The following is a 26,646-nucleotide window of genomic DNA, read 5'->3' on the forward strand; positions in this document are numbered from 1 at the left end:
TGTTTACCTGTGGATGTTTCTGGGAGATGGGCGTTCCTGGCTGAGCACAGACCTGTCCCCAGCAGCAAGGGGGGGCTGGAGGTGACACCACCAGGGATCAGGGGGCTCCTCCTGAGGGACAGGGGCTGGGGACACTCAGCCTGGCCAGGGGGCTCAGGGGGCAGGCCAAAGTCCCTGTGTGTGTTCCCCAAGCCTGGCTCCAGGCAGCCCCTCAGGGAGCTGGCACAGCAGTGCCCAGGCAGATGGGGAAGGACATGTTTCCACTAATCTGCCCCAATCTGGATTATTTTTCCAAATAAACCTCTGTTCCCAGCTGTTTGAAGCAAGTTTTTGGCGCACTGGGGACAGGTGGGAGGCAGGCGTGGAGGAGATGGAGAGGATCACATCTGCTGGGTGTCTCTGTGCCAGCAGACCCCCATGTCCCACAGACAGGGGGACTGAACAGCTGAGGTGGTTTTGGCAGCACAGCACCCAGATCCTGAGGCTGGCATCATCCATGGGGCCTCAGGCCTTTGCTGATGTTTACTCCTATCAAGAGTCAGGGGAAAATCACCTGTGTTCAGAGCCTGGTGTCCCCCACGCAAAGCAGAGCTGGGATCCTCTGCAGCTCCTGTCAGGATAAAACAGCCAGAAGATGCCTCTGGTGCTGGCTGTCCAGGCTGACCCCCATCAGGCAGTTCTGGGGAGCTCCCAGGGAGCCAGGATCAGCCAAGATCCCTGTCCTGCCTGAGGACACACGGACAGACACAGGCAGCCTGCAGAGCTGCTCTGTCCTCCAGCACGTGCCCCAGCCACTCGCCAGCCTGACATTTACAAATCCCTATTTTTAGATGCTCCTCATCACTTCTAATTGCTCAGGCTGCCCAGCCTCAGAAATGCTGCTCTGCTTGGGCAGGATGGGTCCCTGAGCCCATTTCTCTCTCTCCCCTGTGCCTCAGTTTCCCTTTTGGCAAGCTGCAATTGAGGGGCTGCCCTTGGCTCCATCCAGGGACCAGGTTTTGGGGCTGTTGGTGCCCCTGCCTCCCCAGGCCCTCAGGTGGGATTTCAGGTGCTCCAGCAGGCTGCAGCCAGCACTGCTCAGCTTTCCCAGAACCAGAATGGGACAACAGGGAGCACCCAGCCCTTCACCAGCCACATCCTCCCCCAGCAAACAGCAGCCGAGCAGGGTGAAGCTAGGAGGGACTGGATCCAGAGAGCCCAGCCCAGGGACAGCCCATTGGTAATTAATTTAGTTACTGAATTAACATTTAAATTGGCAGGACCTGAATGCGAAGCCAGCACTGCTGCCTGCCAGGACTGATCAGCTTCCAGCGACCCTGGCTGCTCCCTGGTGGATGTCCCTGGGGCCTGGTGCTCTGCCAGCAACACAGAGGGACCTGGAGGCTCCAGGAGATGATGCTCTGCTCACCCACACTGCTCCCACGAGCCCCAAGGAGGCTGGAGCAGCCCAGTCCTGCTGTCCTGGAAGAAATGTCTGTGTTCAGCAGGGACAAGGACAGCAGGTGCCAGTCCTAGGCTCCCCCTCTGCCTGCTCAAGTGCACCCTACGCTGCCAGGGCTCCTGCCTGGCCTTGGCTGTCCCCTACACGGAGCTGGGAGGAGGAGAGGGGCCCAGGAGAGCAGCCTTGGCAGATAAAACAACATCAGGTACACAGGAGCCCCTGGGGTGAAGGCTGCAGCCATCACTGAGGGGACACTGCGGTGCCCATCAGCCCAGAGACACCCTCCACCATCAGGGACAGCTCAGTGCCACCAAAAGCAGGAGGCTCTGAGCAGTCTCTTGTTCTCAAAGCCTTATCCATGGCACATGGATACCCCTCCAAGCCCAGCTCAGCTTCCAGGGCAGAAGTGTTTGGCTAAAGAAGACAAGGAAACCTGGATTGAGACTACGAAGGGAATAGTTTATTACTTAACACTTCATTCAGCTAAATCCACATAGCAGTACACAGAAAGTCTTCAGAAAAGTGCAAATTCTCACTCTGTATTTGTAATACGCCCCAGTTTTACAGAACAGACACCAGGTAAACAGCAGTACAGATCCAGAACTCCCCCAGCTTCCAGGCAAGGGGAATGATGCAACTTGAGATGCTTCAGTCACCTGTACAAAGCCATTTCTGAGCAGAGGGAATCAAGCTGGACTGTAACCACCCAGTGCCACCATGCAAGGAGCCCTCTCTTGGCTGGGGAGAGGACAAAAAGGGGAAGACAAAACAAAGTGATACCAGTTTTAAAATTAGAGACCATCCAGGTGCTTCCTAAGGCAGCACACACATCCCACCCTGCCCAAGGGACAGAGCCCAGCTCTCCTGGCTTCCACCAGTGTCACACAAACACTTCTGCAAGGAAATGGGGGCTGGAACCCCCCGCCCTCAGGAGCCTGGCAGGGAGGGCACCCAGCGTGCTGAGCCAGGGAGCAACAGCAGGGATGTGAGCATGCAGGTAGCCAGCCACAACTCCGAGAGCCCCTGTCCCAGCCCATGGACACACAGCTTCACCAGAGAGTAAACCTGGGGACAAACCCCAGCCCCCTGGATTTTATCCAACACTGGCTGTATGACCACTGCCCAGCTTTTGACAAGGTGTGTTTTACCTGGGAGCACCTCAGAAACAACATCCACGGCGCCCTTTGATCTGTGACCTGCTTTGTACTCAGGTCAGAAAGGCCTTTGTTCTTATCTGAGAGTGGGAAAGAACAGCTGACAACTCAAGGAAGGCTGTGCACAAACCAAGTGAACTCTACCACGATGCATTACAAAGTTACAGGGCAAGGAAACGAGAATTCCAGTCCTTCACGGTAACAGAAGTAAGGGATGCGAGATCAGAGCGGGGAGATAAAGGAGTTCCACAAATGGAACAATATAAATATATCAAACAGTTCCAATACAGTAGGAAAACAACAGTAGCAGCAGTTTCAAAACAGCAAATAGTAATTATACCCTGAAAGTACATTCAACACGTTGTGCCTGCTGCTGTCCTCCCAAAAGCATCACCACAGCTACAGCTCCCTGACAGACCTACCCATGGGGAAAATCCCAGACACAAAGTACCCCACAGCTGGGTTTTCTTCTTTAATTAAGCATAGTTAGACTAGGAACAGCTTCTAACAACGCTGCTTTGAAAACATTTTCTCCATTTCTAGCGCTTGCCTAGAGACACAAAGCAGATCTCTGGGAAGCTGCAGATCCCTGCTCTTTGTAGGAGCACAGCCATCACTCACAAGACACAATAACACACAGCTGGGCTCACCACACACACACAATGCTTTTTACAGTGTTTGTTCAAAATTATGTCCCAAGTCACTTGTTCTCTTCACTGTCTGGAGAAGAAAACCCTCAACATCTCAGGGTTTACTCTGCTGCCAGTGGAAGGAATGGCAAGAGCTCCTTCGAGTTCAGTGCAGTGGGGATCCAGATCTGCCCCCTGTCTGGGAGAGCTGAGGGCAAAGCAGCAGTCAGAAATGCCTGCCCAGCCCTAGCCAGCACAGACAACAACAAAAGCATCCTCTGAATGTGTCTGGGTTTGCCTATTTTCCCCACCATGTCAGTCAAATGTACAGTCAAGGTAGAAGAAACCCAAGCTTTTGGCATGAGATACATTTCACTCACTGGCAGAACAATTCAGAGATACTCTCTCTTAACATAAAAAAATAAATAAATAGCAGTGACAGGTCAGAACTTGTGCAACACAGACCTTCTCTAGTACATGTACATTCACAGACACTGAAATACTTCTCCATGGACATAGTGCAAAGCTGCTGGCAGCAGGAAACCCCCAAACCTCAGGGCTCTCTGAAGCCATGGAGAGGCAACACACACCAACAAACCCACCCTGTGCCATCCTGTGGCATCCAGCTGCAAGGGCACCAGCAGAGGGAGGATCTATCTACCTGGAGAGGCAGCAATAGTGGCAAAACAACAGCTTCAACTCCAGGGCACCTTGGGCTCTCCTCCCATCATCTCCACGCAGATAAAACCCAGCACTGAATTGCTGCTGCTGCCCTTTCCTTGCTGCCAGCGACAGCAGGGAGCTTCCAGAACCAGCTCCCCTGTGCCAAAACAGGGCCTTTCTTGCCCAAAATCCAATATAACCACAGGGAGAACTTGAGTATTGGTTTGGGTGGTTTTTTTTGGAAAATGTGATTTCAAGTCCCACTTGCTATTTGAGCAAAGGGAGAAAAACAAATGGGAGAAGCTGTTAAAAATTTACCCTTGAATAATAGTATTTGCAAAGTGCTATTCTAACAAATTACCTGACAGGACATGACAAAAAAAAAATTAAGAAATCACAATTTAGTAACTGTGTTAGTCTTATCTTCACTTTCTTCCTTGGTTTTCTTTTTTTTTGTTTTTTTTTTTTTTTTTTTTAATACACAGACAATATAAATACAGGTCAGCAAAAACCAAAAAGTCACTGACTAGCATTTAAATCAAGTAATGGATACAGAAAACCAAGAAAGCTTAAGACCCTGCAGAGATGTAGGGAAAAAAGTAGCTACAGAGCCTGTGGTAGTCAGGAGGGGCAATTTTACCAAGGAATGACCAAGTTCCTGCTCCTTTGGAAGCCTTGGAAAGGCACCAGGCAATTCCAACCCCAAGCTGCAGCTGTTGCCACTATTGCTTCACTGCCAATTATTTTAAGACACACAGAGGAAAGCTACAATGCCCAAGAACACCTTCACCTACAGGAGAATTCTTAGGTAGCTGAAAAATGCCAACAATTTGCCTACACAAGAAATGCTGAGCTCTGCTTGGATGCTTTTGGAAGTGCAGACCTGTATGGAAGGTCTCAGAGCTGCAGGGAAGAAGCAGCCTGTGCTGTCAGTGTGGAGTGATCACTCCTTTAAAACCTTTTCTCACACAAAAAAAGAGGTGTTTCAGGTACCTGAACTGAGTTTAAGACAAGATGTGGCAGCTAAGCTCAGCTGTCTCAAAAGGTACTCGGGCAGTTCATTTGCATTGGTGTGGGTTAATTAAACTTTTGGTCAAAAGGACTGAAAACTGCAGCAATAAATCCCACCCTTTCCTCTGACCTCCTCTCCTTATCCCAGTTTGGTGAAAAGCCTGACAAAAGAAAGCTTCTTCTGCACAGAAAAAGAACGCAGCTGTTTCAAACACACACACACAGACACAGAGATGAGACTGGTTCTGCTCCTGGGTCCTTTGTTCAAAGCCTCCCCTGGCTCGGGCTCTATGCAGAGCGCCAGGTCAGCCCGTTCTTGGCAGGCTCCAGGAAATTCTCAATCAGAGCCTCTATCAGCTTCTGCAGCTCCTCTTCCAGCACACTTCTGTCACTGCAGGAGACAACAGGCCCAGGTCAGAGAGCTGGGAAATGCCCAGAATTAAACAAACAAACAGTGAGACCTGATGGGGATGGACTTGCTCTGATGTGTTTCCCACCCCTCCAGGTGAGGAGACTCCTGCTTTAACAAGCTCCTTTCCAGCAGGATTATCGTGGCTTGGGCTGGAAGGGACTTGAAAAGATGGTGCCCAGAGCCCTCTAGTGGCCTTTTTCTCCTTTAATTAAATTAATTTCAATTAATACTGCAATAATCAGGTGGTGAGGCCCGGGCACAGGTTGCCCAGGAGTGTCCAAGGCCCAGCTGGAGCAACCTGGGATGGTGGAAGGTGCAGAGGGGTGGAACAGGATGGTCTTTAAGGTCCCTTCCAAGACACAGCATTCCATGATTCCATAATCATGAAGAGGAGGTTTCTGTGGTGTGAGCACACCCTGGATTCCCCCCCAGTTTTACACTGGAAGTGGCTCAGCCTAGGTGAACAGCACCTGGCTGTTCTCCCGCAGCTCAGGGTAACACAGCAGATTCCCAAAGGCAGTGGGAGCCCACCTGGCTGCAAACACACCCACCAGCAGCAGCACAACTCCAGCAGAGGCACAACAGCCTGGATGGGACACCCTGGCCCCCTTGACAGGGTGAGGGTTGGTCACAGGCTGGACTCTGACCTCAGAGAGCTTTCCTAGCCTGAACAATTCCTGATTTTGTCACCTGAACGCTTTTTAACCCTAACTAACGGGGGAACTGGGTTTGTTAGAGAATCCTGCTGCAGCAGATGCTGAGAGCCCCCTCCTGGTGTGCTGCTGAGGGCAGCAGCAGGCTGGGGACACTGACCTGTGCCCGGGCAGAGCACACATCTCGGCGTAGTACTTGATCTTGGGCTCGGTGCCACTCGTGCGCAGCGTGGCCACGCAGCCGTTCTGGAAGGTGAACGTGATCATCTGGCTGCTCTTGCTCACTGGCAGCACCTGCAACACAGCAGCAGCCCCTCAGTGCCCCTGCAGCACAGCAGCAGCCCCTCAGTGCCCCTGCAGCAGCCCCTGGGAGCTCAGGAGCTGCAGCAGCATCGGGATCAGCGAGTGAGCAGCAGCCAGTGCGTCAGAGTGAGCACCGTGTTGTTCCCCATCTGCCTCCTCCCCGGTGCATTTGGGTTTGTGCACCCCTGCCCTGCACAAACACCCTGGAACTCACAGACTTGTGGTTCAGCTGGCTGCTGTCATAGCCTGTGGTGATGTCCCTGACGTGCAGGATGCTGTAAGCCCCACAGCACTTGGGGTACGACTCGGGGCCCTCGAAGTTCCGCAGCCTCTCAAATATCCTCTTGATGGTGGCAGGGTCATAGCACAGGAAATAGGAGGTCTTGGAGATGTGATACCCATACCTGCAAGCACATGGATCCTCTCTCATTGTGACATTCAGAGGGTTTGGGCTTGTTTGTACCCAAAAGATCTCAGGACAGGGCTTAATTCTGACAAACACCACCCTTGTTTTATTGCTGGGGTTGTATCCCTAGCCATTCCTTCCTGCTCTGTTACAGATCCATTCTGGCACTGGGAAGCCATTCCCTGTGTCCTGTCCAAATCCCTCTCCAGCCCTCCTGGAGCCCCTTGTGATATCAGCTATGATGGGCTCTAACCCATCCTACATCAAAAAACCCCAAAGCAAGTTACAATGTGAAAGCATCTGAGGGACACAAACATTTACTCATATTTAAATAAATATTCCTCAGATGATTCCCAGCTCCAGAACAGCAGGGTAGAACATTCTGATGAAAGCCACCACTCACAATTCATAAATGTCAACAAGCTTCTGTGCCAGGGTCAGGCCCTGGCTCTGCAGGTAAGTTGCCATTTCTGCAATGACCACAGCTGCACTCACTCCATCCTTATCCAGCACTGATGTGCCACACATGAAGCCTAGGAAGAAAAAAGGGATGGTGGGAAAATAACCTGACAGATTATCACTCTGATTGACCTGACTGAAGCTCTAACCTTTGATCCTGCAAAGGAAAATTGGCCAGGACATGGAGGCTGCTTTATTGCTGCTTATGCAGCAGAAATCCAATGATTTCTCATCTAACCTAATGATTTTGGGGGTTATAGGGCTGGAAAGATAAGCAAACACCAGAATCAGCAAGTCAGGTACAATTTATCATGGGAGTTGGCAAGTCAATTTGATGAGAGCAAAATATCAATGCTATTAGCTATTAGGATAAAAATAAAGTACATTTTCTGTGTGTTTTATTTCATAGCTAAGATCAGTCCCTCCTAGTCACGTCCCCCCTCAGTTCTCAACAGTTCAAAGGGATACCAGCACTCATACCAATAGACTCCTCAAATGCAAAGAGAACTTCTTTTCCATTGTCTAGGAGATTCTTCACTCTGCTTCCAATCCATTTAAAACCAGGGAGTGTTTCCTAAAAAAGGGGGGGAAAAAAAAGGGAGTGCTTAGAATATGTATTTTCAATTTAGATTCAATTCAAAGAAAAAAAAAAAGTATAGCCACTGTTCAGTTCAGACTAAAAAAAAAAAACCAAAGCACCAAAGAGAAAACATAATATATTTTGAATTTTAGGGTCAATGGGAAAGACTGCTGCAGAGTCAAAACACTAAAGCTAAGGGATGTTTCTCTGGGTTCTTTTTGAAGTGTTTTAAATTTAAATCTAATAAATTGACAAGTAGAATAGGGACAGTAAAGAAGCATCAGACAAGTCATATCTTCAGTTTTATGAGGAGTCCAAGGCAAAGAGCCACTGGAAAGGATTTTCCTAGTGGATACTCAAGTAGGACACGAGTACCAAACCAAGGCAAAAGTGTGTCAGGGGCTGTGGTGCTCAGATCACATCAGATCATCTGTGCTGCTCATCAGATGAGACACAGTTATTCATGGGGAAAAGCTACAGAAATATAAGAGTAACACTTTTAGCTGCTGGGAGGGGAGAGCACTGTTCTGGGGGTGTTTACATAAATCATGTAAAAGCAGCCAAAAGCTTGGAAACAGCTTTTCTTGGAGAGAAGGAAGTTGCAAATAAAAAGGAAGGAAAGCTTTTAGAGAAGGCCAAGAGGTTCTGTAAATTCCTAGTTCCTCTTTTTCTTTCAGTCAAGTATGTCCTTTTGCAATTAAAAAAAAAAAAAAAAACAAACAACAAACAAACAGTATTTAGAGAGAGAACCAAATCCACTACAGAGAACTGACATTCACCCTGATTATCTGGCCAGTCACTCAAAATGGTTCTCAGAGCTGCTTTCAATTTTAAATTCCTCATTTTTTGGCAAAACACTTATTCCTATTGCACATGGATTTAATTAAGACACGTATAAACAAGGCCTAGCCCTTTTTATGTTTGTGCCATGATTTCAGGCACTTGGCGCTCTTCTGGCTAACATCCAACAGAAATCAGATTTAATTTGGATGCAGGAGCTAAACTGTCAGTCTGGGGGGGAAGACCCCCTAGCTTCTTCTTTAGCGAGTTCTTCACAAAGCTGTGCATTAAAGGTCTGAACACAGGAGCTCCTCTGCCTGAAGTAAACCCAAAATCAAAACCCACTGGGACAGGGCACCTGAAGGGCCATTGTGTAACCTCCAAGTGCTCCTTACAAACGCACAACACTCAGAGTGAGCAGGGCAGGCTGCACAAATCCCCTTCTCTCACTCAGAGGGATTTCAGATAACGGGAATACCTTAGCTGTGGTTATCTGCAGTCCAGGTGTTCATTCGCGTCCCTGGGACTGAGCTTTGCCCACGCTGATCTCCCAGTCCCAGAAGGCTGGGGAGGCTGAAGTCAGGCTTGTGTGGGTGGAGGAACATCCTCTGCAAGCTGGAGCCCCTCACAGCTCCCAGCCAGGAGCCTGGATGCCATGTCCCCTGCCCACCCTTCAGCAGGGGCTTGGATGGAGACAGCACCACAGCACCCACACTCACCTCAAAGTGAAACCCCTCTTTAAGGGCAATTGCCCTCAAGATCTTGGAGGAGACCGTGGTTGCCAGCATGTAGACATTGCTCACGTCAGCATCCTGGGGGCAGTGCTCCTTCCAGCAGGAGAACATCCACCAGCCAAACAAGGCCGCCAGCTCATTGCCCGTGAACACCTTCCAGCAGCCGCTGTGGGGAGAGGCGAGGGAGGATTGCTGGAGGCCCTCAGCACCCAGAGAGGCAAGGCCAGGGCTGGGGGAGAGGATTTCTGCAGTCCCTCAACAGGGCATGTGAGCACAGCACTGCCAAGCTGCTCTAGGCAAAGCCACCCTACTGACAGACTCCACACCATCATCACACCTCAGGGATTTACAAGGCCAGGGCCCAAAGAGAGCCCCAGGGTCTCCCCTCTGGCACAGCCTGGATGAGCCAGCAGCACAAGAGCAGTCTAGAACTGATCCACACAGAGCAGTCTAGGCAACCTGAACATTGCAGGCAGCTTTCACTTACACAGCCATCAGAATTGGGGCCTGTTAGTGGGAGGAAAATAACTTCTGTTCAGTATGAACAAGCAGGGGGAAACAAAAGATTAAAATTCAAAATAACAAAACAAACAAACAAAAAACCACACTCCACCAAAAAAGTCCATGACAACTGCCAAGGAAGGTTTGCCTGATATAAATGGAAACACAGCAAGCCAAATGATTTTACTGCCTTCAGTAACCACTCAGTTTTCAGCTCAGCTTTGTTTGGCCATTTACTATTACACCAGCAAGTATTTAATCTACTCTTTGCTGGGTGAATTGATCTAAAACGCATTTGGAGCAGTACCAAAGGATAAAACTCGAAGGACAAAGGAAAAGAGTGGATTGAAGGCTTGTGACTGGCAACTTGGGGATGTTCTGTGACTGTCACCACCAGGAAGACACAAGAGAGGGTCCCACCACTCACTTTTCCTGCTGTTCTGCCACTGCCAGTCTATCTGCATCTGGATCAGTGGCCACCACTATTCTGGCACCTTCTTTCTCTGCCAGCCTCAGTGACAGCTCCTGGGGGAGAAGGAGGGACAAAAAAACCAAAGTGTGAGAGTGAATAGACCCACAACCTTCCTACTTACCCCTAACACCCAGTCAAAGAAAAACCCCCCATGGGTTTCCCACAGCTGAAAGCAGCTTCCCCCTGCTCTCTCCTTTCTCAGTTTGCTTTTCCCCATAGAAATCAGCTGAATTAGAAACCAGAATACCAGCACAGATTCTCCTTCCTCAGGATTGGGGCACTTGACAGTGGAGAAGTCGGGGTCTGGATCTTTCTGCTCAGGAACTGGGATGGGGGGCTGGAAGCCAAAGGCTTGGAAAGCGAGCTGCACGTAGTCGTGGCCAACGCCGTGGAAGGAGGTGTGCACAAACTTCAGACTGCTCTGCACATTCAGCTCCCTGCAGGGAAACACAGCTTCAGCAGGATCCCAGCTCTCCAACAAGGCTGCTTGTGAGGGAAAGGAAAGCAAACTGCAATTCCCCTGTGGACTGCCCTGCTGGTTGCTGCATTAATTCCAAAGGAATCGGTCAAAGTGCTTACTTTGCACTAGAAACCGCTGGGTTAAAGCTGCTTCTCCTGGAAGATGAAGTATTTACCTTCTGCTGAAACAGATCAAAGTCTCCCAAGAATAAACTGTTGATTTCTACATCAAACTCAAGCTCTTCCACCACCTTAAAATGTTATTCCAGCTCTGCTTCATGCCATCCGTCCTCCTCCCTTCATTCTCATCCTCTGCCCCACCTAACCTTCAGACTGAATCTTTTTAAGCATGTGCACCTCGCTTTTACTCTGAATTTCAGCATTTTATTGAGAACTCTGAGAGCACATTCGCTTACAATAAATGGTTTCCACTGGGATGTTTCACAGTACCTTAATTCCCAAAGGCAGATTTTTCTCATTATTATTCTCAATCAAAAGGTTGAGAATAATAATGATAGGATAATAATAATGATAGGTAATGATAGATATAATAATAATAACCCTGAGGATGGTGACCCTTGAATTTGAGGACACCTCAGACAACACAGGCAAGCCTGTCTGCAGTCAGTTTTTCCCACATGCAGCCCACAGCTTACTCAAAAACATAACTTTTTGCTTTATACAATACCTATGATAGCAGATCTTGGTCAGGTCCTCCATGTAGCTGTCACAAATTTTCTTCAGAGGATCCTGCCTGAGGGGACTGGTGTCCACCAGATTTTCATTCCAAGAGCCATTCCATGGCTCCACACACTCTTCTATGCATTTTATAATTTCCTTATCGTGAGGAGAGGTGATCTGTGCTCCATTTTCCCAATAAACCTGGGGTAAGAGGAAGGAAAACAACACTCAGTTTATTTGCAAAGACTATTAACCTGATAAATTCTTTGAGCTGGAGGATTCCACCTACTTTCTGCCTAAGCCATACAGAGGACTCAGCATCTGACTGGCTTGATTCTCAAGACATTTGGAGTCATCCAGCACGAACTCCTGAGCTCACAACTGATAAATGGAGCTAACACAGCAGCACAACTGTTTTCACAGAAGCTGGTGTTGAACTATCACAGCTGAAATATCAGGATGCGAGAAACCAAAAGCAGGCACTCGTATCAGGGAGTGCTGTGCAAAGTGTAACAGTGGGAAAACATCACCTTCCCCGAGGCTGGCATTCCTCTGGAGAAAGGAACACAGCTTGGGTTTGAACCCAGAGCAAAGCAGATAAGCAGGGTGCCAAGGTCTGTGTTTTTCCACAGCTCAACAGCCCTAATCTCTCAGCTGGAAACACCCTCCAGAGTGGAAACTCCAGATCTAACCCCAGCTATAATAAAGCCTTTGTTAAAGACTTAGAGGCCACTTTTCCCACACTCTGCTGCCAACAGCCTGGCTGAGCTCACGGGCCAGACCCTGCTCACATCATCTGCCTCTGCCTCCTCACCTCTGGGTCTGTCACCTCCAGCTGGCATTGCCCAAAACCTTCAGAACCTGCTGAAATCCACAGGGGAATTTGGAAAGACCAGGAAACACACCAGGGTGCTGGCAGAAGCAAACTGCTGCTCACTTCTTTGTGGACTGATGGTAAGTTTGCAAACTTCTGGTATGTTTGCATCAGAAGACACAAACATCAAATGGCTTCTTGACAAATGAAGCACACTGGGAAATGCCTGTGGCTTCTCTCCTTGCTCATTGCTCCAGCTCAGCACAAACCAAGGCTGGTGAAGAGCTTCACTATGGCTCCAGGGAAGGCAAGAGCAGCTCAAGCACCCCCAGGAGCTCTCTCTGCCTTCCCTCACATGGCCATCACTCACCGACCTGCCACAGGGCTTCTAGAATGCTCAGCTAAAGTTGAGAGTTTAGTTCAGCTTCTTAGAGAGCCGAGGAAGGAAATGCTTGGTTAAAACACTGCACTTGCTGTTGTGGATGGGTTTATTGTCCCAAGCTTGCCAAGGGAAGCCACCCACCCTTCTTCAGTGCCCAGAAAACCAGGGCAAAAAACCAATAAAACCAAGGCTCCTGTGTTTTATGAATCCACTCTTCAATCGTTCCCACCTCCAGCACTGTGCCCTGCCGTGTGCATGAATCCACCTCAGTTCTGGTTAGTTCTAAAGTGAGTTCTAAGGCTCAGCTGCAAACACACAAAGTGCTGGGGCACTTCTTCAGCTGCTGATTAGACTCTGTGGAATGTCACTGCAGGTTGATGCCCAAGACACACAAACTGTGTGCCCTTATCTCTCACCACAGACAAGTGGGTCAGCTTGTGGGAGGACCAATCATTTCATCTAACTTATCCTTCTAATGGACACACACACAACAAGGGGAGCCCTGGCATGGGCTGCCCCATCCCAGAGGGTTCCAGGGCCTGGCTGGGAGCAGCCTGGCCCATGGGAAGGTGGCACTGGAGGGGTTTCAGGGCTCGCTCACCTTGTAGCCGTTGTCCTCCTTGCGGTTGTGGGAGGCTGTGATCATCACGCCAGCCACGGCGCCCAGCTGCTGCACGGCGTAGGGCTGCAAGGGAACCAGGGACAGCTCAGCCCAGCTCTGCCCCACGCCCTGCCACAGCACCCAGGGGCGCCCCCAGCCCTGCACCAGCCCAGCTGAAAGCCACACGGGTCAACACCCTGCCTCCTGCAGCACAGAGCCGGCGCTAGCTAACGCTGCTCCACAAAAACAAACGTGCTTCTTTATTTAATAAATCTTCTAATTTATTTAAAAATGCAATCCTAAACTGGCCACCTGAAAGCCTGCACTCAGATTACAGCAGCCCTTGGACACAGAACAGAGGGATTCACAGAAAGGCTTGCTGGAAAGCCAATCACAGGTTCCCCCAGCCATTCCAGTCCATCCCTCAAAGCAAGGTCCACAGGACACACAGCACACTTATGGAATACAAGCAAGGATTTAAAGCCATGCAAGGAAAAGCTGCTGTGACCAGGGGAGCTTGGTTTTGAGGCATTAAAAGCAGAGGCATGAGGAATTTGGTGACATCCCTGTTACAGCCTCCTTGAGGAGCCAGGCGTACCAAGCAGCCTCTATTTTTCTCTTAAATAACAGAATTTAAGGAAATTTCTAGCTCTCTATTTCAGTAAATTCCAACACTCCCATAACTGTGTGTTGCAACAACAGGATGAGAAGGTGACTCACCACAAAGGGGGTAGGGACATAGGTGGAGAAGAAGTACACAAGCACATCTTTTGCCAGCAGGACCGCTGCAGTGAGCTTTGCAAGCCTACCAAGAGAGGAAATATCCAGTCAGGGCAGCCCAACAGCCAGATGGAACCCCTGCCACCTCCAGGCACTTGTTTCCTGAGGCACTCCACTGCTTTTTGGCCTCTGCCTGGAGTGGTATCCTACAAATGGCACAGTCAGAGCTCTCAGGCTGCAGAATGGGAGCCAGCACCTGCAGCTGCTGCTGGGCAGGGCAGGCACTGCAGCCCCTCAGTTAAACCAAGCAGATTTCCCACACACAGACACACATCCTCTGCTCAAGGACAGACCCAGCTTCCCAGGGAGTCTGAGGCACCAGATGTCTGCAGCAGCTTTGGGAAAGGGTTGGGAATGCCACACTGAGCTCCTTTGCCAGCCCTGCCCAGCAGCTCCACACCATGCCCAGGAAGCAGAGCTACTCCTAAAAAATATCCCTGCACAGCAGCACCCCTCATTCCAGAATGTTTAGCAACAGGAACAGCGCCCAGAGTTCTCACTTTATTATAAACTTAATCAACTATTTATTATTAACTTACAAACTATCACAAACTCTCACTATTATAAACTTTCAAGCACCAGGGAGGCTCATTCTCTTCCAGGTAACTGATACCAAACTTTTTTGCACAGCTCAGGAGATAAAGGGAAGTCCCAGAGGCAAATCAGAGCAGATATTAAACGGTGTAAGCTCACCTTGCTCTCACAGACAGGCACTAATACTGACTTCCCTCTCTCCATCACCAGCAACCCAAGCCTCTCTAACTCAGAATTCCCCTGCAGCAGCTGCCAAAAGCCACCTGAGACCACCTGGAAGGCTCTGAGAGCTCAGCCGGGAGCTGAAGCCACTGGAATTCTGCTTGGTTCACAGGACACAGCTGGGTGCCCTGCTGCCCACAGTGCTGGGACAGCACTCTGCTCCCTCTGGGAACACCTCTGGGGGAGCTCAGCTGGATTCCAGCTCTGGGGAGGGGAGGAGCACACAGCCAGGAGCTGAGGTGCTGCTTGGACAGAGAAACACCTCTGTGACCCTGCAGGCTCCATGCCAGGCTGTGGGGGCTGAACAGGAACTCCACTCCTGCAGCTCCTCGTTTCCAGACTGTGCCTAACCCACACACTATGGGGAAAAAGGGCCACACACACACCCCAGGGGAGAGGGGAGACTCACTGCATTCTGTGCTCTACTGCACCAGGGACTCCTTCACCCCCACAACACTAAACACTACCACATTTAGAAAGAAAAAGGACTGTTAGTTACAACAATAACTGCAATAACTGACTCCTCCCTACCAAAACACTAATTGGCTACTGGGTTGGCTTTTGTGCACAGCATGCCATCACCCACGTGGGTTTTGCTGCCCAGTGACAAGGGATTAAGATTCCTTAGAGAATTCGGGAAGCAGTTTCCTCCCCTTTCCTTGCAAGGAGCACAGTTTGCCACTGCTGGACATCCACATTTTGAGCATTCCAGGTAAAACCCCCTCCAAGTGAGAATACACAGGGTTACAGCAGGCTGCAGGTGGAACTGCCCTCCCCCAGGCAAGCTTAAAGCAAGTGTGGGATTCCAGAGAATGAGAGTGTCAAAAGGGCATTAATATCCAGGGGAATTTACCTTCATGTTCTAATTTGTCTCCAGGCACATTAAGCCTAATGTTCTTGTGCATTTAATCTGTAAATTCCCTGGTGGAGAGCAAGCAGCCTTGCACTCCTCCTGAGCTGGCAAACAAAGGATTTAGTCCCAGCCTCTCCTCATTACTGTTCTAGTGGACTAAGGGAGAGGAAAGAGTGTGCCCAGCTCATCCCAAACCAAGAGAGAAAGTGCTGACAGGACAGAAAGCATTCAAAGCCACAATTTCATTTCTAGTCTTGCAGATGTAATCAATACTCATACTTCTTACTGCTGCAGTTGCTGGTGACCTGACCTCGTGTGTCATATCCAACAACAAAGCCTCTCTGCTTAAAGTCTGAAAAGTTCCTCTCCAGGTACTTGTAGATCCCCTGGAGAAAAGAAAAAAACAGGAGAAAAGGAGAATTAGCTGGGCTGCAGCACACACAAACACTGAAGGCGATCTTGCACAAAGGATGGATCATGTCAGCAGGCAAAACACAGCTCAAACACATCAATATATTCGCAAAATTATTCAAATGTTAGTCACAAAAGCAGCAGTGGCTTTCCCCCGGTGGTCACTGAAAGAAAGCAAGTAACCAGAGAAACTTGTGGGAAATAGAAGTGAGCAGGAAAACAACAATAAACCCTCAGGAAGCAAACACTCATTTTCAATCCATACTGTGATGATTTGAATAAATGAAGCTTCTCAAGGCTGAATTGAGAAAAATCCATGTTTTGGAAGCTCTGTACCAGCACTAAACAGATTTCTCCCCCAGCCAGTACTTGGTGCAATCCTTCAGGATGTTTTTCTCTGGGTATCTGGAAAGGCAGCCTGCAGTTCAGCCAGGATCCCTTCTCTTAAATGGCTTTGGCCCTTCAGAACCCAGATTGCCAAGGCTGGGAAAGGCCTTGGGGATCAGGTCCAAGCAGGCTCTCCAAGGACATGCCCCGAGGCATGACCTGTTTACACAGAGAGAGGGAGATATTTACTCTTGAAACAAAGAGAAACCTTTGAATAGGGCAGGACTGGAGGCTGTGATCCCCTGCTGCAGTCACCTTCAGGCTGAACCCAAAGCACACCAGGTGCTCACCCTGCCAACAACTTCCACTCACGGCTGCAAGGAGAGGAGAGAGCAACGGGAAAAGCTCTTCAAGCTGGCTTGAACAGCATCTGAAGACACGAACAGCAGATTTCCCATAGCAGAGCCGTTATTTAGGCTAAGACTTGGTATGAAGGAAAACAGCAATGTCTTCACTTTCAGCTATGGAGCAGTTTGCTCAAAAGCAGCCCCTAAAGCTCAGCCACAGGGTTCATAGCTCAAGTTAACTCAGTCCTTTGGGACTTGCTTGCTATCCAAACATCTTTATGAAAGCTGCAGAAAGTAAATCAATAAATGCCAGTGAGGAAGCGAAAGCAGAGCCTCTCCACTGCCCAAACGCTCTGCCTGAGCTCACACCAATCCTCCTCCAGCTGCCCCAAGGGCAGTGAGGAATCCCAGCACCTCTGGGGTTAACTCCTCCCTTGGAAAAGCGTCTCAGTTTAAAGAATTTGTATTTTCCCTTAACAAGGCTCAGGTTTTGATAGTGTCCCTAATTACTTCTGCTATTAAACCTCCACCACTTCTAAAGGAGGCACAAGTGCATCTGGTGGTGATAATTAATGGCTCATTAGCAGGTGCCAGCACTCAGATCTCAGCCACAATTCTCCTCAGGTGACTCAAGTACCACAATTGCCTCTCCCACTCGGTGGCTTGGGTGATTCCCTGATGCAAAATCCATGGAAAAGAGCAAGCCCACATCCACAGCATGGCCTGTCCCTTCTGCTCAAGTTCAAAAGAAGCAAGGGAACAGTGATGGTATGAAGAATAAAAAAAAGATTTTTGGTTGATGAAATCCAGAGAGGTAGGAACAGCTTTATGAAGCCCAGCATTTACATTTTTCATCTTTTACCTTTAGCTTTGCTTTTTAAGCAGCAGCAAACTCCTTGATGCAAAGCTGGCTGGTTTTGTCACTGTGCAGATCAGTGACAGGTTCCTTTCCCACTAATAGAAGCACCTGGACATGCATCAAAGCAGCAGAAAAGCCAGGGAATCAGGGCTTTATGTGGAGTTTAAAACCTGCAATTGTCAGCAGAGTCCTCAGCAAGTGCTGAATATTCTGTGCCTTCCTGGACCTGACTTTTCATAATATCAATGTAATCAAATCAAGTGAAGATCCAATGAAAAAAAAGGTCAAATGACAGAAAAACCAGCTCAAATGAAGGACACAGAACACACGTGCAACTTCACTACAGCTTATTTTAACTGAAGGAAGTATTAATTACAAGTCTGATATTTGACTGGCCAGTTATTCCTGTCCCAGGCAAGGGCAAACCCAGGGCTGTCCATGCTCACAGCAGGACTGCTCCCGCCCTCAGCCTCTCAAAGTGCTCAGAAAAGGCTGAGATGTGCTGCAGTTCACTCCACAAACTGCAGAAAGCTCCAATCCACCCCTCAGAGGCCACGTGCCCCAGCCTGATCTGCAGCTCTAATAAACAACCAAAAATAGCAGCTGTGCAGAGGGAGCAGAGGCACACACCCTGGGCTAAAACTCCCAAAAACCAGCAGTGCCCACCCAACTGAGCCTGCCAGCTGTGCCCTGCCCAGCAAAAGGGAATTCTCCTCCCTCTGAGCCAGCAGCCCCACAAAGGGCAGGGAAATCACTCCAAAAACCCCCTCTGCTGCCAGGGAAACAGGGCTTCTCTGAGCAGCCTGGCTGCTTTTAACAATCCAACCCCTGGCAGCAAAACACTGACTTTTAAACCCCTTTTATCCATCTGCTCCCCCTTGATCCAGAGTCCAGCTGGAGCTGCTGATGCCTCTGCAGCCTTTGTGGCAGAGCAGGCTGGCACACCTGGAGCAGCAAGGGCAGGAAGCACCATCCCAGGATGTGTCCAGCTGGCAGGTCAGACACCTACAGGAAGCTTTTTGTTAGGGCCAAGGAGGGAGATCCTGCAGAGCAAAGCTGCCAGAGGGAAGGCTGGGTCTCAAAGCAGCACTTCCACACAAAGCCTCCCAAAACAGCCCTGGAATGTGGCCTCTCCACAAGAGTGTGGGCTCCAGTTGTAACAGCTCAGACAACAGAATGTCAAACAGCTTTGGGGACGCCCAGCTGTTCCAAGTTCCAAGCACAGCCCTCCACCCTAGGCCAACAGAAATTGTCATTTCAGTCACATGTCCTGAGGGAGGGGAGAGCATCAGCCTGCAAAGAGAAACCAGCTGAAAAGCTCAGGTGCACAGTATTAAACAAGACGTTTTACCATAACCATGTCATAAAACACCTTTGATTATACTTTTTATAGAAATGGAGTGTACCTGTCCAAATAGGTAAAATGCAGTACTTTTGTCATAACAAACATCTTATTGATTTCCCAAGCACAAGTGCTCCAAATACCCCAGCTCATGCTATTTTCAACAGTCAAGGCTGGGCACAAATTAACTGTTTATGCCATTTACTCAGCCTATCTATGCCCACAACTTGTGCTGAAAACAGAAGAACAGGCTTGCTTGGTTGGGGCTTCGCTTCTTTCCTTTGGGTTATTTTCACCGCTTTGTTTTTGTAGTATAATATAGAAATGCAGGTATTTATATACTAAATATATAAATATATCTTATGAGCTTAAGGCAGCTCATAAGATCTCCAGCTGCAGGGCTGTGAGGCAGACTGAGCACTGGCCAAATTCCAGCCCAAGCTCTCCAAGCCACCTCATCCCTCTGAGCACTGAGCTTCCCATGCTTCCCCTGGCTGCAGCATCCCAGCTGGGGGCTTCCAGCAGGATGCCCCCGGGGCAGGGGCTCCCCCAGAGCTCACCTGTGTGGACTGGATGACGGTGAGGTCGTTGATGTAGCAGAAGCCAGCCCCCATGGCCGAGCGCAGCCCGGCCGTGCCGAAGCTCAGCCGGCAGCACAGGCGCTCGCGCAGCTCCCGGTGCTTCCCGTCCTGCAGCAGGCTCTCAATCTGCTCCTTCGTCTTCTGGTTCTGCAAAACACACCCAGGCATCCCCTCAGGGCTGGCAACCACGAGCTCAACTCTGCATGCTCACCAGTTCCAGGTAATTCATAGGGCAAACCCCTCCTGTCCTATGAACCGGCATCCATAACTCACTTCTCCCATTATTCCCACATTATCCTTATTAACAAAGGATTCAAGAGCTCCTGCTGCCACTGATGTGGCTCTCTGGTCACTAGGGCACCTCCCAGCCCCTCTGTGTGAGGAGCAGAGCCTTTGGAACAGGTTTTCCCCAAGCAGATAACACAATTCCATTCCCAACCTTTGCCCCTGGAGGATGGACAAAAACCCAAACCTCGAAGCAGCTTTTCCTTCCTCCCCACCCACAGGAAACAGACACAGTAAGACCCTGGAAATCAAAGGATGGTTAGGGCTGGAAGGGACCTCGGAGACCAGCCCATTCCACAGGCAGGGGCACCTTGCACTGGAGCAGGCTCCTAAGCCCCTCCAGAGCGGGCAGTTCTCATGCAGGCTGATCCCCTGCTCAGGCAGGATTTCCCTAAACCCACAGCACCAGCACAGCTTTGCACACCTCTGCTGTCTGCTCCTCAGCCATCCAGCTCACACTGAACTCACCTGGCCACCAAGCAACCCAGCCTGCCTGCTGGGCAGCCAGCTTGGGCAGGGCTCACACAGCAGCACCTGCAGAGGGGCAAAACGCTGCTCTGGAGGCACAAGGGTACCACTGACATGTTTTATCAAAATCCTCCTTTCACTAGCATCTTTCTCCTGAGAAGCTGGGAAGCTTCAGCCTCTCCATGTTTTGCTGCCTTGGAATGTGATTTGGAGAACTGTTTACCCAGCATGTGAAATTGTTATTACTTGATGACCAATGACAGCCACCTGTGTCGAGGCTGTGAGCAGCCACAAGATTTTATTGTCCATTCTTTTCCTCTCCTCGCTAGCTCTCTGATGTCTCCTTTCTCTTTCTACTATATAATTTTCTTTTAATGTAATATACATCATAAAACAACAAATCAGCCTTCTGAGACATGGAGTCAGGACTCTCCTCTCCTCCCTCGTCCTGGGGACCCTCAAACACCACCCCACAAGGGCCCCTCCAGAGCAAGCAGGGTGGCAAGGAAAGGTCAGAAAAGGCAGATGGCATCTGCAGGGCAGGGGTGAAGCTGCCCTGACATTTAAATCAGAGGTCAGGCAGCACTGGGAAGCACACTCTAGGGGGAGGCTCTGCAGGAGGAAAAATAATCCACAGAATGCACTGAGAAATCTGGAATTATTTCTGCAGCTTGACAGCAGACCGTGCACACTAGGCATGTGAATTTCAAACAAATTTTTCTTTCTTATTTTCATGTCTGTGTGCTCTGAAATAAAAGGCAAGGCATTATTGTCCAGGCTCCTGGACGGGCTGGCAATCCAAGCAAGGCACTGCTCACCACACAGGCCCAAAAAGAAACAACAACAATGGGGCACAACAGGCATCAAACTGGAACAGTGCAAGGCCCTCTCTCAGCTGTTCACAGGCAGCCAACCAGAAAACAAATGACTGATGTGAAAAGAGTCTGAGGCAGGACTATTGAAAACCTCATTCCACACCAGGACAGAGCAGGGCTTGGCTTTAAAACCGAGTTATTAAATTACACAGCATCCTCTGCAGCTCTTCAGGGCACACTGCACGGCTCCCCTGCAGAAACAGAACAGAAATCACACATCCCACAGCTCATGGAGCTCTGCAAAACTCAGGCAGCGCTCCAGCAATAGCACAAACATGTCTTTTAAAAATAGATTAACGAGCATTTTTGACTGAAGCTACTCAATTAATTCCCTAAGGAATAAAAATCCCAGTCTGGCATCACCTTTACTCCTTCCCAGCTGCCCAGCCTGCCTTTTTCCCCCAGGCTGGAGTTTCACACCCCATGGCCCAAGATTTCCCTTCTTGCAACACCCAGCCTGGCTCTGAGCACTGTCTGCCCCCTGACCTGGGAATTCCACAACACTGCTGACACTCAACCCCACCACAAACCCCCCAAAAAACCCAAAAAACGGGGGCTCTGCTGGTTGGCTTGGCAGCTATGACATCAGGTCAGAGGGCTCACAGGGGCTTTTGTGATGCTTCCTCTTCCCAAGAGCAAAAAAGAAAAGATCCTTGGAGATTTTAGGCCAAATTCACACCTTCTAACCATACCATCAGCACCAGAATTTCCACAGAAAATGCAGACACTTGTTTATTTGATCAGCCTCCTCAAGCACTAGGAATACTTCAACTTCATTATACAGGAATAAATAAACACATGACACCTCTCTAATGGACATATATGTACACCATAAATCTAGGCTACCTAAATCTAGGCTACCTAATATAAATATGTACACAATAATTATACCAACATGTTATAAATGTGTATATAATAAATAAATTATACTGACCCAATATAAATGTGTATATAATTACTAAATTATACTGACCCAATATAAATGAATATATAATAGCTAAATATGATATATAATAACTAAATTATATATTATATAATATTATATATAACATTATGATGCATAATAACTAAATGATACTGACCCACTATAAATGTGTATATAATAAATCAATTATACTGGCCCCATCTATACAATGACACCCACCTAATCCATCCCCCCTGGTGTCTGTGGAGCACACATCTGTAAATGTTCAGCACAGCCCACAAAGGCCAGGCCAAGGCCCCAGTCAGGAGCCCCCAGCTCCCTGTGGAAGAGGTGTCCAGCTGCAGCAGGAGGTGGCAGATAAGGGACAGTGGCCCTGGGAACACACCCTGCTGGGGCACAAAGCCACAGCAGCACAGAGCTCTGGCTGGGTTTCTGGGTGTTTGGGTGAGCTGGCTGTGCCACAGGGTACCCCTGCTCCTCGTCCCTGCAGGTCCCCCAGGGGCCCTGCCTGGACTGTTCCCACCATTTAAATAATTTAAGTTATTGCGTTATATATATAAAAAACAACTGTTTATAAGAAGTCACTGCCAGAAGCAGAGCTCTGGGGTCACAACCTGCACGAGACTCTGCAACACGTTTCAGAAAGGCTTGAAGAAGTATTATTAAGCAGAAAGGAAAAATATACATTCTCTGCCAAACCTGGCAAAACCCTCACTTTTTGGGGGTCACCAGGGTTCAATATTTGGAACAAGTGGAAAAGTAAAGACAGGGGCATTAATGAGTATTTCTTATGGCTCTTTCACACCCAATCTTGTTAATCACCTGCACTTACCACCAGAGTTAGGTTTCAAAGCTAATACCCTGTCAAAATAATTTACTACTCACACCAATTTATTCTTTCTGTTTTGCACACACTATGCATGTGTAGCTGAAAGAAGGGGGAAAGCCTCAAGCTGGTTTGAGCTTCAATGAATTTTTCCACGGCCTTCATTTTCCCCCTGTTATCCTTAAAAATTCACTTAAAAGGCTTAACAAGCAAAAATATTGCAAGGCAAATGGCTGGAGAAAGTTACTGGTCTCAAGCTATCAACTCAATTTCCTCTTGGAAAGCATCTCCAAAGCCACAAAAATTACAAGAACACCCCAACAGCACCTCACCAGCAAGGAGGAACCCTCCACTGAGGAAATGACGCTGAGCCGTGAATTAGGAAAATTTGGGGAGGGTGCAGGGAGTGGGGCCTGCACCAACAGCTCCTGGGTCATTCATCCCAGGCTTCCCCCCACGGGGAGCTCCAGCAGAGCCTCCGGGAGCCCAGGTGTGCTGCGAGCAGCCTGGCACAGCCCAGACCCTCCCAGGAACCCGGGGGCGCAAACAGGAAAATCAGGATGTGGAAGAAGGGGAATTAAAGGGACAAAGTGGGGAACAGTGCCCAGATGCTGGCACGCCTCACCAAGGAGGGCTGCACAGGAGCTCTGCCTCCTCCTGAGCGCCAACACCCAAACCTCAGAGGACACAGAGCACGGCCCTGGTAATTAATTACAGCCGGCAATTTCCAATTAAGCCGGAGGGCAGAGGCCTCCCCCAGCTGGGAACGGAGTGCATGGATTTTTCCTTTATCAGGGGCACCAAAAATCCCTGCAGCTCAGGAAGCTGGGGGTGGGAAGGGGAGGCTCAAGGCTGATAAGCAGCAGAGGTTTGTGGTGGGCACTGGAGCAGCAATCCCTGCTCCTGCCACATTCCCTGGCCTCCCCCACCCCCGTGGAAGCTCACACGTTTTTAGGGAAGGCAAAACAACCTGCTAAAAGCAGCAAAAGCCTTTCACTGCGCTCACAAGACATTATAAAGATAAAATATTTACTGGGGTTCACGCTGGGTTATCACATGTGTTATCAGGAATGCTATTTCCTCCCTGCCCTCCTTCCCTCCCCCGGATATTTTCACAGCAGCAGCAGCCCTGGGTGCAGGAGGTGCGGATGGCACCTGTTAATTTCTGCAGAGCTGGGAGGAATAAACCACATTTCCAGACAGGAATAAACCACATTTCCAGGCAGGAGAGAGCTCCTCTCAGAGCCATCAGGTGGCACCTGCTGCAGCTCTCCCCCTTTGATCCTGGCAGGGTGAAGCTGGAGAGGAAGCAGAGCCAACACACTGCCTGCCGCGGCTGATAAAAATAAAGGCAAAAGAGGCCCAGGAGAGACAAACCTAAAATAAAAATGAAGGAAAAGCAGCCAGAAGCCCAAACCCCTGGTGCACTGGCAGCTTACCCTCCCCCAGCATCAAGGTATTTATTTAAAGCACAGGCCATGATGGTTGGACAAACCAGCCGCAAAAAAACCCTCAAAAAACCCAAAGTAACCCTTTCAACCACAGGACAGGCAAAGCACCCTGCAAAACCACACTGTTACTGTGGATTTGGGTGGTTAAATCCAAATTAACCGAGCCTGCAGTGCTCCTGACAGGAAAAGGGGAATGCTGGACCCTGGCTGTGCCTTTCCTGGGGAGGCTTAAACTCAGGCAGCAGAGGAAAACACACTCACACAGCATTTAACCAGCTGCTAACCCAGCCCTAGGAGGAGCAGGTGGGGCGGGCACCGTGTTCCAGGTGCGGGGAGGACACCAACCATCCCCATCCCCGCCCAGGTGAGCACCGGGATGGCACCAACCATCCCCATCCCCGCCCAGGTGAGCACCAGGATGGCACCAACCATCCCCATCCCCGCCCAGGTGAGCGCCGGGATGGCACCAACCATCCCCATCCCCGCCCAGGTGAGTGCTGGGCAGTGCTCCAGGTGCCAGGACGGCCCCACCCCTGCCCAGGTGAGCACCGGGATGGCACCATCCCCCTGCCTATCCATGCCCAGGTGAGTGCCAGGCAGTGCTCCAGGTGCAGGGATGGCACCATCCATGCCCAGGTGAGCACCAGAATGGCACCGACCATCGCCATCCCCGCCCAGGTGAGCGCTAGGCAGTGCTCCAGGTGCCAGGACGGCCCCATCCATGCCCATCCGTGCCCAGGTGAGCACCGGGCAGTGCCCCAGGTGCCAGGATAACCCCATCCTTGCCCAGGTGAGCACCGGCATGACCCCATCCCCGCCCAGGTGAGCGCCGGCATGACCCCATCCCCGCCCAGGTGAGCGCCGGCATGACCCCATCCCCGCCCAGGTGAGCGCCGGGCAGTGCCCCAGGTACCCGGACCCCCATCCGTGCCCATCCCGGGGCCGGGGCCGTGCTTTGCCCGGGCGGGCGGTGCCGCAGCCCCGGGAGCGGCGCGGGCAGTGTCGCCGCTGTCGCTATCGCCGCTCGCCCACCTTGTCCCAGCTGAGCCACTGCCACACGGCCTTGTCCAGCTGCGCGTCCCCGGTGCTGCGGGACACCAGCACGTTCGAGTTCACGTCCCCGGGCGCAACGCAGTCGCCCATGGTGGCGGCGGGGAGGAGGAAGAGGAGGATGAGGACGGAGAAGGCGCCGCTCCTTCACTCCGCCGCCGCACCGCGCATCGCCCGCGGAGAAGGAGAGGCGGAGGAGGCCAAGGGGCGCCCGGGGCTCGGCTTTTATCGCTGCCGGCGGCGATTAACGGGAGCAACGGCGATTAACGGGAGCGACCGCGACCGCCCCCGCCCCGCCCGCCCCGGCCGCGCCCCGCCGCGCGGCACCACGGGAAATGCAGTCCCCGCCGCGCGCAGGGCGGTGCCGGGCAGGCGGCGCGAACTACAACTCCCGGCAGCCTCCGGGAGCGGCGCCGGCCGCGGGGGCCGCGGGTTCGCGTCCCGCCTCCGCCGCGGGGCGAAAACAACGCCCCGAAAATGTCCCGTGTGTACCCTGCTCCCGCCGCCCGGCACTGCCCACCCCAGGGACGGCTACAGCCCTCCCTGGGACCGACCGGCAGCGCCCACAGCGTCCTGTGCTCCCCCGGGAGGGCAGCGGATAGGGCGCCGCCTTGGGGGTGCGCCGCTTGCTGAGAAGTGATTCCAGGTGGCAATTCCAAAGCCATTAGTGGGGGATCTCAACCCTCCCCGGCTGCACCAGCTCCAATTGGATTGCCTGGCCGTGAGCAGCAGGCTCGGAGGGAGCCACATCCTGCTGGGCATCCTCATCCTCCAGAGCATCCTCATCCTCCAGAGCATCCCAATCTCACACAGCATCCCAATCCCACAGCATGTCCTGGCAGAGGTTGCCATAGTGACAGCAGGCACTGCACAGGGATAGAATCAGGGAATCACAGATGGTTTTGGTTGAAAAAACCTTAAAGCTTATTTCATTCCCATCCCCTGCCATGGGCAGGACCACCTCCCACTGTCCCAGGCTGCTCCCAGCCCTTTCCAGCTTGGCCTTGGGCACTGCCAGGGATCCAGGGGCCTCCAGAAGAGTTTTTAAAGCTGAAACCCATTCCCAGGTGGAAGGAGAGCCGAGGTCTCTGTGCTTTCCCCTGAGTGCCCAGGGAGCAGCAGCGCAGCCCAGGGCCAACAGGCCAGGCTGGCAGGCATGGAGGGAGCCAGGCTGGCAGCAGCAGGGCTGGCAGGCATGGAGGGAGCCGGGCTGGCAGCAGCAGGGCTGGCAGCAGCAGGGCTGGCAGCAGCAGCTCGTGTGCTGGGAGCTGCCAGGAGCGTGGCAGGGCTCAGCCCCAGCAGGAGGGAATGGCAGCTCCGAAGGCAGGGCAGTGTCACACGGGGCTGTGGCATTGTCCTGCAGCCAGGGAAACGC

The 26,646-nt window shown here is 50.9% G+C and overlaps 1 protein-coding gene and 1 long non-coding RNA gene across 2 annotated transcripts in view; both read right to left on the bottom strand.

Annotated features, from left to right (window-relative positions):
* Positions 1 to 26,646, bottom strand: part of LOC129117577 (uncharacterized) — a 444,593-nt gene that overhangs the window by 230,759 nt on the left and 187,188 nt on the right. The window lies entirely within an intron of this gene.
* PGM2L1 (phosphoglucomutase 2 like 1) lies at positions 1,880 to 25,586 on the bottom strand. The gene is made up of 14 exons (XM_054651108.2): positions 25,254 to 25,586; positions 19,371 to 19,538; positions 15,804 to 15,910; positions 13,856 to 13,940; positions 13,136 to 13,219; positions 11,346 to 11,539; positions 10,446 to 10,635; positions 10,154 to 10,251; positions 9,211 to 9,391; positions 7,612 to 7,705; positions 7,076 to 7,205; positions 6,481 to 6,670; positions 6,124 to 6,257; positions 1,880 to 5,289 (listed from the first exon to the last, which is right to left on the bottom strand). The coding sequence occupies exons 1-14, from the start codon at positions 25,362 to 25,364 to the stop codon at positions 5,187 to 5,189; spliced, it is 1,869 nt and encodes a 622-aa protein (XP_054507083.2). The 5' UTR covers positions 25,365 to 25,586; the 3' UTR covers positions 1,880 to 5,186.

The sequence above is a fragment of the Agelaius phoeniceus genome, chromosome 2 (assembly GCF_051311805.1).
Source record: "Agelaius phoeniceus isolate bAgePho1 chromosome 2, bAgePho1.hap1, whole genome shotgun sequence".
NCBI classification, from domain to species: Eukaryota; Metazoa; Chordata; class Aves; order Passeriformes; family Icteridae; genus Agelaius; species Agelaius phoeniceus.

Coding starts and splice junctions, on each gene's coding strand:
- PGM2L1 (XM_054651108.2), bottom strand. CDS start 25,364: ATGGGCGACTGCGTTGCGCCCGGGGACGTGAACTCGAACGTGCTGGTG. Junction 9,392..10,153: donor GTGGCAGAACAGCAGGAAAA/GTGAGTGGTGGG, acceptor CTCTCCCCACAG/CGGCTGCTGGAAGGTGTTCA. Junction 7,206..7,611: donor TGCATTTGAGGAGTCTATTG/GTATGAGTGCTG, acceptor TTTTCTTCCTAG/GCTTCATGTGTGGCACATCA.